The sequence below is a fragment of the Oncorhynchus mykiss genome, chromosome 23 (genome assembly GCF_013265735.2).
Source record: "Oncorhynchus mykiss isolate Arlee chromosome 23, USDA_OmykA_1.1, whole genome shotgun sequence".
Taxonomy (NCBI): domain Eukaryota; kingdom Metazoa; phylum Chordata; class Actinopteri; order Salmoniformes; family Salmonidae; genus Oncorhynchus; species Oncorhynchus mykiss.
The window spans coordinates 10,969,298-10,981,973 of record NC_048587.1 but is presented as its reverse complement, the minus strand read 5'-3'; the positions used below and the strand labels follow the sequence as shown (position 1 = coordinate 10,981,973).

At 42.8% G+C, this 12,676-nt stretch overlaps 1 protein-coding gene across 6 annotated transcripts in view; it reads left to right on the top strand.

Annotated features, from left to right (window-relative positions):
• ldb1a (LIM domain binding 1a) overlaps positions 1-7,619 on the top strand; it is a 36,251-nt gene extending 28,632 nt beyond the window's left edge. For 2 of the 6 annotated variants that reach the window (XM_021580136.2, XM_021580139.2), the window contains 6 exons: positions 3,290-3,462; positions 3,724-3,846; positions 4,029-4,112; positions 4,247-4,370; positions 4,509-4,651; positions 5,782-7,619. In XM_021580136.2, the coding sequence (XP_021435811.2) occupies positions 3,290-3,462; positions 3,724-3,846; positions 4,029-4,112; positions 4,247-4,370; positions 4,509-4,651; positions 5,782-6,021 (887 nt within the window). In that variant the 3' untranslated portion in view covers positions 6,022-7,619. The remainder of the gene's footprint in view (positions 1-3,289; positions 3,463-3,723; positions 3,847-4,028; positions 4,113-4,246; positions 4,371-4,508; positions 4,652-5,781) is intronic. The other 4 variants (XM_021580137.2, XM_021580138.2, XM_021580140.2 and 1 more) reach the window with 4 other exon arrangements.
• The last annotated feature ends 5,057 nt before the right edge of the window (positions 7,620-12,676 follow it).

Genomic DNA, 12,676 nt, shown 5'->3' with positions numbered 1-12,676 from the left:
GAATAAAGTCACTCTCTCCAGAATAAAGTATTTCTTTAATAGGCTACAGCAGGATATTCTTCTCAGCCATAATCGCACTGACATGCGACTGCTGGGATTAGCTGGTACACAAGTGTATGGAATACATATTAGGAACTCTCATTCTTCACCCCTCGCCATGTCAAGTATCAACCCTGCACTAGTCAAGTGTCACTCCTTCTCCTCAATCTTCCTCGCCCCTGCATTAGTCAAGCCTCACTTCTCCTTCTCACCCTTGCACTCATTTGTTCACAATGAGCTTTTACATTGGCCAAAAAAATATGCTAAGAGCTGACAACACATGGAGGTATAATATTTGGAAAATGTAGCTGGCAATTAAGAAATACCATAATTTGCTATGATTAAATTGATTTCCATTACAAAGTTACTAGCTATGGATGTCGTAGGCACTCCACTGGCTGCATTGGTCCACATGGGAAAATTTAAATGTGGTACGGAAGCAATCTTTCACCATTCAGTCAAGCCTGAATTCAAGCAATAAGACAGTTTACATTATTTTGTATTAGAACTCCCAATGTTGTGAATTATATATATTCATGTCATAGTCACCAATCAACTCCCATTACTCTTAAGTTACTTCAACCAGTGAATGCTAGTGATGTTTAGCTATGCAAGCTATTCTACCAGTCTGTCTTAAAGTAAAACAATATCACCGATGTATGTTGTATTGGACATTTCAAACATTCCCAGCTAATGAGAAAACAGTCATGGTATTTAATTGAAGAGAATGAAGAAGATTTAACAAGGAAACCTTGAGGCTAATTTGTATGTGCGCCAACGGCAGATTGAGGGATCTTTACACCCCTACCCCAGTAGAGGGGCGTGGCCACTGAAACGTAATTCCGTGAGGGACTATGTAAACACAACCTATTACAATCTTAGAATTGTGGTACACCACCATAGCTTAATACAGCTAAATAACATGGATTGGTTTAATCAAATAATTTCATGCCCATTTCAAACATATTTCCTAAATGTAAGCAAATTAATTGGGTATTACTAATTGATCCTGCTATGTAACTAGACCTACCCAATCTAGTTTTTGTGGCTAGCTATCCTGTAAATAAGTTCATAGCTAGCTAGCAAGTGAAGGACTCTAGTTTGTGTATGTAAACATAATTTCCCTAAGCTATTCTTGCTAGTACCTTTTGAAATTAATATATCACCATGATGCTAAATGATCATTCCTAGCTGGCTGTTTAAATGTACATGTATTTCGGCCAATAGTCATGGTCATTGTAGTTTTAAAAGAATGTGGTGTAATGCTAGGGTGAAAACTGACTGATGCACAGATGAGAGCGATGAGGCAGTATTATACCTGACAAATGCAGGGGTGAGGATTGAGAAGGTGGGGTGATGCTTAACTAGTGCAGGGCTGATACTTGACTAGGGGAAGAAACGTGTAGGCGCAACAACGGCTCAGCCGCGAAGTGGTAAGCCACACAAGCTCACCGAACTGGATTGCTGAAGCACATAGTGCGTAAAAATCGTATGTCCTCAGTTGCAACACACTACAAACTGCCTCTGGAAGCAACGTCTGCACAAGAACTGTTCGTTGGGAGCTTAATGAAATGGGTTTCCATGGCCGAGCAGCGACACACAAGCCTAAGATCACCATGCCAAGTGTCGGCTGGAGTGGTGTAAAGCTCGCCGCCATTGGACTCTGGAGCAGTGGAAACATGTTCTCTGGAGTGATGAATCACACTTCATCATCTGGCAGTCCAACGGACAAATCTGGGTTTTGCGGATGCCAGGAGAAAGCTACCCGCACGAGTGCATAATGTCAACTGTAAAGTTTGGTGGAAGAGGAATAATGGTGTGGGGCTGTATTTCATGGTATGAGCTAGGCCCCCTAGTTCCAGTGAAGTGAAGTCTTAACGCAACAGCAAACAATGGTATTCTAGAAGATTCTGTGCAACTTTGTTGTAACAGTTTGGGGAAGGCCCTTTCCTGTTTCAGCATGACAATACCCCATTGCACAAAACGATGTCCGTAAAGAAAATGTTTGTCGAGATTGGTGTGGAAGAACTTGACTGGCCTGCACAGAGCCCTGACCTCAACCCCATTGAATACCTTTGGGATGAATTGGAACACCAACTGCGAGCCAGGCCTAACCACCCAACATCAGTGCCCAAACCTCTCTGTTTGTGGCTGAATGGAAGCAAGTCCCCACAGAAATGTTCCTACATCTAGTGGAAAGCCTTCCCAGCAAAGTGGGGACTAACTCCATATTAATGCCCATGATTTTAAAATGAGATGTTTGACGAGCAGGTGTCCACATACTTTTGGTCATGTATTCTGTATAATATTGTTGATTTCACTTTGCAATAGGCTCTCTCATCCAAGTCGGTTTGGTTCCTCCTTCTGAAAGACCCAATCTGCGCCACAAGGTCCTAATACTTATAATAATATTATGTGCTAAAAGAGTAAGGATTTCCTTGTTTCTAAAGCCAATTCCAAATGATAATTTCACCGAATGATATATATATATATATATATATATAAACCCTGGATTGCTGATGCTACGGTGTTGATATATATATATATATATATAAACCCTGGATTGCTGATGCTAAGGTGTTGGCTATTGAGAGGCTTTGAAGCTACCTGTCGGCCATACTGGCCCTCCCCAGTAGGATCAGTCTTCCATAGGAATGAATGGGATTCTACAGTGTTTCAATTAAATGTTTCAAGGACAAAATTACATGTATTTAAACATTTTAAACATTGTAGTGGGGACAGTAACATTAGTAATAAAAAAAGACACCGTAAGGAAAATTGTAATGCTTTTATGTTTAGCTTACATAATATAACTAACATGTATTAAATATATTTCTATAGGTTCCAAATTATATATTTTTTCCCCAATGGTGGGTGAGTTCCAAGATGGAGGCACGGTTGCTTCAACACCCCCTGTCAGTCATGTTGTGTGTATATATAAATCATTGGTTTCACCAGGTCATCTAACTCAGGCATTTCAACGGTGCACAGCAACAGGGAGGCATGCAATTAACCAAATCCCCTCTTTAATCTTGAAATATAACTGCCACTTTATTCTCAATGTTTACTTTTTTCTCGAACTGAAATTCCGAGTTCTAAATATTTGACTTATTTATCAACTTTGATATTTTCTCTATGCAAAAATACTTATGTTAGTACAAAACATTTTTTTTTCACTCTTCGCTTATCCCTAATACTCGTCCGTAGTATTTTATACAAAGGAATGTCATTAAATTATTCTTCTCCTTAGCTATCGGCCGGACATTGATCCCACGGTACTTCCGAAGTATCTTTGAAGGGGGCGCCACTGAGCTGTTCTACACATTGAAACACCCTAAAGAGTCATTCCACAGTAACTTTGTGTCTCTAGACTGTGACCAGTGCACCATGGTTACACAAAACGGCAAGCCCATGTTCACACAGGTACGTAAAATACACTTTCTCGTCCATTTGAACATACAGACCTTTGTACACATTCCATTCTCCATTTGCAAGCACACATTTAACTCTCAATTGCAAATATACATTGTGTTCTGCATTTCCAAATCCTCAAATGTCCCATCGACAGTTCCACAACTCAACAAATCCAAACACTAGTTTCAGCCCCCCCCCACACACAAACAATGCTTTATTTTTTTCCTCTCTCATCCTTTGTGTTTGACCTTTAACTTCTCTCCCCTCTAGGTGTGTGTGGAGGGTCGTTTATACCTGGAGTTCATGTTTGACGACATGATGAGGATCAAGACATGGCACTTTAGCATCAGACAACACAGAGAGGTCCTGCCTCGTAGCATACTAGCTATGCACGTGAGTCACACTTTAAATACTTTATTTGAATCCACAAATCACATTACAATCCAAAAACGATTCATTTACATTTCAATGATCATTCACAATTAAAAGGTCACAGAAACAGTTATTGATTGATTGCCGGTGTTACTGACCACCATTCAGTCATTGCTTCCCTGCTCTCCTCCCCCTCTTCCAAGGTGCAGGACCCTCAGATGCTGGACCAGCTGGCCAAAAACATCACAAGATGTGGTCTGTCCAACTCCACACTCAACTACCTTAGGGTAAGTCACCCCCAGTTAGTGCTTGAAGTAGAATGAAAAAGGAGGTTGTACTCACTTTAATTTGACCATACCGGGAAGTACCAATACCTGAAGTATTGGCAGTCTGACTGTCAATGTCTTTCTCTTTCCTCTAGCTGTGTGTGATCTTGGAGCCGATGCAGGAGTTGATGTCCAGACACAAGACCTACAGTCTGAGTCCCAGAGACTGTCTCAAGACCTGTCTCTTCCAAAAGTGGCAACGCATGGTGGCCCCACCAGGTAAACACAGTCATCACACTCTCTGTATACAGACAACACACTTTTATATGGTGAACCAAACTTGGGTGATGAGTAACCTGATCAAGACACACACACTGCAGATCTCAGTAACACCTCTCCCCCTCTCTTTATACTCAGCTGAGCCGGCCAGACAAGCGCCCAATAAGCGGAGGAAAAGGAAGATGTCTGGTGGAAGCAACATGAGCGCTGGAGGAGGAAACAACAACAGCAGCAAGAAGAAGAGTCCTGCTAACAACTTCCCCCTCTCCACACAGGTACCTGTAAGCATCCCATCTACATGACCTTGTGGGGAGCGGGGAACGATAGGGGTTTGGAAGTGGGGTGGGGATAGAGTGGACGGGTGGGGTTGGGACAGGTAACATGGGGGAGTGTGGGGCCAGGAAAGATGGGGATGGGGGCTGGTATGATAAGGATATGAGTTCAAGGCAGGGTTGTTTGGGATAGGGGAATGCAGGATAGGGGTTGAGAGGAGGAAGGGTAGAGGTGGGGCTTTTAGTCTTAAAATCAGAGTGTGGAAAGTCGGCTACAGGTATTGGGGGATAGTGCAAGTGTATATTATGCTTATTATACCAAAGACTCCCTGTCTGACGTGAGCCAGTGCTGGGCAGTACCTGGTCCTCTGGGGCCGCACTCTCATTCAGTAGGTAGACATTACCCCTTACCGCTGGCCCAGGATCAGATACAATATCATCCCTCTAACTATTAAAGTTAGGAGTGGAGATATGCCAATCTGATCCTATATTGTGGTTAGGGATAGCGTCTACCTGGAGCGGGTGAGACATGCCGCTCAATCTGTTTTATCGTCCTACAACCTTAAAAGCCGCATCTACCTGAGCCTATCAAAACATAGAATTCACAGGCAGCTGAGCAGTTATTGATTGAGTGAGCCAATGAGACCCGAGGTGGAATGAAAACCCCCATGATGCAGCACTCAAGGATTAGGGCTGCCCACCGCTGACCAACAGGGAAGGGCGATATTACCCAAATCCCTGGAACAGAGGCCGGCATTGGGCCTGTTGTAGATGTTGTTGAGTATTTGGGCTGGGTGCCTGAAACCCAGAGTTATGTCTGATTTGTAAGTGGGGTGAGCATGGATGGACAGTCACTGAAACATGAATTATCCTTATTTTCAGAGGTCCCAAAAAGCTTTACTTTAAAATGTCCATATAATTTTAGGCCTTCAAGGACCTAAAGGATATGTAAAATATTAATCATAAAAACACTTTATATCCCATAAGTCTCATCTAGCCCAAAACTCACCATTACGAGTAACAACGGTAGTCCCAGCCCCATCCATCCCACCATTTTCTAAGTCCTTTGGGAGCGTCCATGCTCGGTTCTCCCCCATGGTTGTGGGGATAATGTTCCGGCCCTTGCTGTCCCTCTCTAGGACGTGATGATGGTGGGCGAGCCCACTCTGATGGGAGGGGAGTTTGGAGACGAGGATGAGCGTCTGATCACACGGCTGGAGAATGGCCAGTTCGACACGGCCAATGGAGGGGGGGGCCTGGAGGACGAGGACAGTTTCGGCAGCTCCCCTGCCCTGGGGGGTGCGAACTCACCCTGGAACAACAACAAGACCCCCAACAGCCAGGACAGCAAGAACAACGACTCTCAGTCCTCACAGTAGAGCCACAACCATAAACCCTAACTCAACACCCAGATACGCAACTCATTTACCTGCAGAATGAATCGCTACTCACGCTCTCTCTCTCGCACATGCTCAGTGATATTCAACCCCGGCCCTCTTCTCCTGGCTCCCCTCGCTTATCAGCGCTAGGCCTGACTCTGCTCTTTTAGTGTCTGTGCTTACCGGTCAGAGTGTTTGAGTCAGAGCTGGATTCTGCCTTTTATGATCAGTGCTAGCCGTCACGGCCATATTGGCGGGTTCTTGTTCCAACCTCGGGTCTCTGGGTGTGTTGCCTTGACAACGTACCTCTGTTTCTGTTGTGCTCACCTCACAGGGAAGGAATACCTAGCTTTATTTATTAGCTCTTAGATTTAGCAGAATAAAAAGTATTGTGTGCACTACAGCATAAATCCAACGTTCAGTTTTTAAAAACGAAATTATTTGTTTTGTAGGACCTGGTTGGAACAAAAACCTGTACACTGCCGGAGCTTGAGGACCGGAGTTGAGAACCACTACGCTAAACCTTAAACACACAACACACACACACAAGCAACACATACACACATGCAAATCTCATACACACACAAGGGTACTGGAGAGCGGTCCTACTTCCCCACCTGGACCAGAGCGCCTGGCCATACAGAAGTGGGTTTCAATGTTCTATGTTTTTAATTTGATTTCAATTTTTTATTTTTATATCAATTTCTAAAAATGAAACAGACAAGCAAAAACAAAGTAAAAAAACACCCCTGAATATTCTTTGCACTTTTTTTCCACTAACTTCAATCTATTTTTCTTATGAATTGATGGAGTTTTGTTCTTTTTTATTATGGCTTATATGAAGAAATTGTAAAGATTCAGAAACCTGTGACTGGAGAGGAGAATCAACGGTATATAACTGTATAATTATTACTGTTAGATCATTTGTATTATTGTGATTGATTACTACTTCTATGTAATATTGTGTTGTCTATGTCTGAATCAGTAGCCTGTCAGTGTCCGATATGGTTATAACGAAGCCCAGTGTTTCTGATCTGAAGGGAAAGGCCACCTCTTTAGTGTTCAAGGTTGTGCCTTTAATGGCACCTATTCCCCATGTAGTGAACTATTTTTGACAAGGACCTATAGGGCTATGGGCAAAAGTAGTGCACTTAGAGGATAGGGTTGCATCCCAAGTGGCACCCTATCCTCTGTCTACTTATCTGCTCAGTACCTTGCGTCCACACCTCAGACAATGTTTGTTTCTCTCCGATTTGCTACTTGAAACATTTGAAGACAATTTTGACAAGGCATTGTAAGATTTAAGATAAACATTTTGTGTTGTTTTCCCCAAACATTTTATCACAATTTTTGAAAGCTACAGACCAAGAATTTACTTTGCAAGACCTTTTTGAACATCAATCCCCAACATACTATTGGTTTGTATTAAGAATAATTTTGTGGGCTTCCCCCCCCCACCTCATGTTTTATGTGTCTTTGTGCTTGTATATTTAAAGGTAGTTTCTGTATAATTGTAATTCTATGTATTCTGCCTTAGGGTGTTGATCTAATCTCTCTAAAGTAAAGATACAAAAATACAATCATTTTTGAACCGTTTGGAAAATACATTCAATGAGCTTGACTGAATTTGGGTTCAACATACAATTGATAGATTTTTTTTATGTCAATGGAGCCTGTCTGGCTTAAATTCACAAGCTCATGTACAATATCCATGTCTTTGCCTCCAATGTCAGATGTTGGTGGGCTGCTCTGGCTTTGTCATCTAAATTATACTTTACCTTGTCAATAACCCACACCAATGTCACTTTATCAACATTCAGATGCATGAGAAGAGTAAAAAAAAGGGCAATAATTTCAAATGGTGTAGCATATGTTTCTCATAGTTATCTTCACATGATTTTCAGTCAAGTCAATACAGTGATGAATGAATCCTCTGTTTTCTCTGTGCATAGTTGGTGTAGATACTAAGTTTCACCACAAGGGGTCTCTCCTGAGCTCCATGACAAGTTGAGCAGCCCCCCAAGTCCATAGGATCAACCCTCTCAAGCTCTCTAAATCCACCCAGACTTAACTGTATAATGTTTGACTCTCCAATCATGTTTTCTAACATCCCTATCTTCTGGTCCAGCACTTCTGCAGTGACTGAATAGAAAACTGAGGGCACGCCTCAAATCACACTCTTTTCCCTAAATAGGGCATCACCGCCTGTGGTGTACTTAACTCAGCAAAAAAAGACATGTCCTCTCACTGTCAACTGTGTTTATTTTCAGCAAACTTAACATGTGTAAATATTTGTATGAACATAAGATTCAACAACTGAGACACAAACTGAACAAGTTCCACAGACATGTGACTAACAGAAATTGAATAATGTGTCCCTGAACAAAGGGGGCGCAAAATCAAATGTAAGTCAGTATCTGGTGTGGCCAGCAGCTGCATTAAGTACTGCAGTGCATCTCCTCCTCATGGACTGCACCAGATTCGCCAGTTCTTGCTGTGAGATGTTACCCCATTCTTCCACCAAGGCACCTGCAAGTTCCTGGACATTTCTGGGGAGAATGGCCCTTGCCCTCACCCTCCGATCCAATAGGTCCCAGACGTGCTCAATGGGATTCAGATCTGGGTTCTTCGCTAGCCATGGCAGAACACTGACATTCTGGTCTTGCAGGAAATCACGCACAGAACGAGCAGTATGGCTGGTGGCATTGTTATGCTGGAGGGTCATGTCAGGATGAGCCTGCAGGAAAGGTACCACATGAGGGAGGAGGATGTCTTCCCTTTAACGCACAGCAATGACAACAAGCTCAGTCCGATGATGTTGTGACACACCGCCCCAGACCATGACGGACCCTCCACCTCCAAATCGATCCCGCTTCAGAGTACAGGCCTCTGTGTAACGCTCATTCCTTCGACGATAAACGCAAATCCGACCATCACCCCTGGTGAGACAAAACCGCAACTCGTCAGTGAAGAACACTTTTTGCCAGTCCTGTCTGGTCCAGCGGCGGTGGGTTTGTGCCCATAGTTGACATTGTTGCCTGTGATGTCTGGTGAGGACCTGCCTTACAACAGGCCTACAAGCCCTCAGTCCAGCCTCTCTCAGCCTATTGTGGACAGTCTGAGCACTGATAGAGGGATTGTGCGTTCCTGGTGTAACTCGGGCAGTTGTTGCCATCCTGTACCTGTCCCGCAGGTGTGATGTTTGGATGTACCGATCCTGTGCTGGTGTTGTTACACGTGGTCTGCCAGTGCGATGATGATCAGCTGTCCGTCCTGTTTCCCTGTAGCGCTGTCTTAGGCGTCTCACAGTACGAACATTGCAATTTATTGCCCTGTCCACATCTGCAGTCCTCATGCCTCCTTGAAGCATGCCTAAGACATGTTCACACAGATGAGCAGGGACCCTGGGCATCTTTCTTTTGGTGTTTTTCAGAGTCAGTAGAAAGGCCCCTTTAGTGTCCTTAGTTTTCATAACTGTGACCTTAATTGCCTACCGTCTGTAAGCTGTTAGTGTCTTAACGACCGTTCCACAGGTGCACATGTTCATTAATTGTTTATGGTTCATTGAACAAGCATAGGACACAGTGTTTAAACCCTTTACAATGAAGATCTGTCTAGTTATTTTGGTTTTTATGAATTATCTTTGAAAGACAGGGTCCTGAAAAATGTATGTTTCTTTATTTGCTGAGTTTATATAAGGAGTAGGGTGTGATTTGAGTCAGTGGTGTGAAGTACCCATACCTGTTCCCGTTAGCGGCTCATGTCATAGGGCTGTGTTGATATACAGTATATTATATTTTGCCTTGTTTCTGCCATTGATTTGTGTTAGGGTATCAATAAAGAATAATTTTCACTTAAGCGCAGTTGACTCCGGCGCTTCACTTGTTCTGTCTGTTATTAGGGGCAAATACTAACTTCCGCTTAAGTCACACATTGATGTCAATAGGAAGTTAGGATTTGCCCCAGATTTACCTGCTGGCTTTGGGTGGCAGAATATGTGTTTTTAATAGTAGGCTGAAGCCTCTGAAGCTAGACGGACAGACAGGGTAAATTGTTCTCCATGTTAGCACGGAAATCTCAAGACTAGAATGCAATTTCCGTTCTAAAATATCACCTCTGTACCAGAAGACCGTTGATCCATTTTGGTGTTGTAGCAGATGTGATGTGGGAGATGACTAGGCTTGATAATGACTGATATTTCCATGGATGGGTGTAAGAATACTGGCTGATTCTCTCCTAGGCCAAGTGTATGATTCCCATTATGCTGAAACAGACTGCATAGCATTAGCAAGCCTTTGGGCTGTACGTTTAGTGCAGATGAAAAAATATTAGGAATATAAAGCAGACGTTATCGTTTACATTTCACCTAAAGGCAGTCTTGGGAGGCTCTAGCTGAAATGTCAAAACGTCTCATTCATACTCTTGTACTCTTATCTTTATCCATTTTATATTGAATGTCCAAAACATTAGAAACACCTTCCTAATAATTGAGTTGCACCCCATTTTGCCCCCAGAACAGCCTCAGATCGTCAGGGCATGGACTCGACAAGGTGTCGAAAGTTTTCCACAGAGATGTCGACTCCAATGCTTCCCACAGTTGTGCCAAGTTGGCTGGAAGTCCTTTGGGTGGTGGACCATTCTTGATACATATGGGAAACCCAGCAGCGTTGCTGTTCTTGAAACACTCAAACCCAACAGCATTGCAGTTCTTGACAAAACCGGTGAACCTGGCACCTACTATCATACCCCGTTCAAAGGCACTTTTTCTTGCCCATTCACCCTCTGAATGGCACATATACAATCTTTCGCAAGGCTTAAAAATCCTTATTTAACCTGTCTCCTCCCCTTCATCTACACTGATTGGTTTTCACAGGTGACATCAATAAAGGATCATAGCTTTCACTTGGTCAGTCTGTCATGGAAAGCGCAGGTGTTCCTAATGTTTTGTACACACTGTACATCACCTGTGTTCATGCTTTTCCTCTGGTATGATGCAGACCAGACAGTGACAGTGCTGCCATCTTTCTTAGGAACAAGCCAACCCAGAGATCAGCCACGTCATACCACATTGCATGCAATGAAACTCCTAGACATTGATCTGTCAGTTTTGGTTTTAAACCCCTAATGGTTCATGTTTGGATTGGGGAAAAATGCACAGATCCTGGATCTGTTCCTATGGGCAACTTTCACTTGTTCTGAATCCCAAACTTTTAAGATCCACATGAGTGCTTAAGGGGGAGGGTGGGGGAATTTAGCACAGGTGAAAGTTGCCATTGGGCAAGGGGATTGTTTCTGGACAGGGCCTGTGTGTTTTTTGGGCGGTAGGGTCAGTTCAGCAGCAGCGGCGGATGGGAGATTCTGTAAATGGGCTATCAGGGTCGGCTCAGGTAGAGCGATAGACTGATTAACAGACGACATGGGTGGTGAACTTCAAGACGCAGGATACTGTTGGAGCTAGAAACACAAGCATTTCGCTACACCTACAATAACATTGCTAAACACGCATGTGACCAATAAGATTTGGTTTAGAGATGGAGGAGAGTTGGAGGTTGTGGCTCACATCAAGAGGATAGGTCAGTGTTTATCTTTGCCAGGAAGTAGTAAGCTACTCTGCTATTAAGACTTATTTAAAATACAGCTTAAATTAAAACTAGACTAACAGCTAACCATCTATCTGAGGGAACATCCCAGGGATGTGTAGGAGAAACAGTCTGAGATAAACATTTCAGCTCTCTGGTAAGCTCCATTCTGTTTTCTACAGTAAAATGCCTTTTATACACCTGAGTTTAAACAGGAACATTTGAATTATGGAAAGTATTTTTCTCTTGTGCTATGCAAATGTACAGTACCACCTCTCTCTGGCCAGATGACAAAAGATAACATGTTCACTTTGGATTGCAGTGTGACATAGAATATGTCACACGTAATGTAGACTGGACTGAATATACATTTGTTTTGAAGAAATTATCTAGCATTTCTACTTGGTATGACAGAAGTGACCAACCGAATGTCTGTATTTGATGCAGCCTCCATCTTGATGGTAAGCGTGTCCTGTCATCTGGGTCACATATCCTCAGGTAAGGATGCTCTATAAATGACACTAAACACGCATCACTCCTGTTCAAACAAAACTATCATGTTCTGTTTTAAAACATTATTTTATTGCCCCTGACCTATTGGTTATATGGTGGTTATAAACTCTTATATTCCAGTAGGGGCCTGTTATTTTGACGCTGATGGCTTTTATGTGATCAGTATATATTTTTTTGACATTCCAAGCCAACCTAAAATGGGGACACGCACATCAATATTACCACCAAAGGGAACCGAAGGCTCTTCGTGATGAACCACCGTTGAATGAATGGGTAAAAATAACTCATGAAAAAGCATTAATTCATTAGATAACTATTTAAAGTAGGCATTCAAGCATAAGTCATAAGCATGTATAACATTTATAATGGCATTAATTATCTTTTTTTAGGGTGTGTCTCATTCACCAGCTCAACCCAATTGAACATTTATGGGAGTTTCTGGATTGGTGCCTGAGACAGCTTTTCCACCACCATCAACAAAACCCCAAATTATGGAATTTATTGTGGAAGAATGGTGTCGCATCCCCTCAAAAGAGTTCTAGACACTTATAGAATTTATGCCA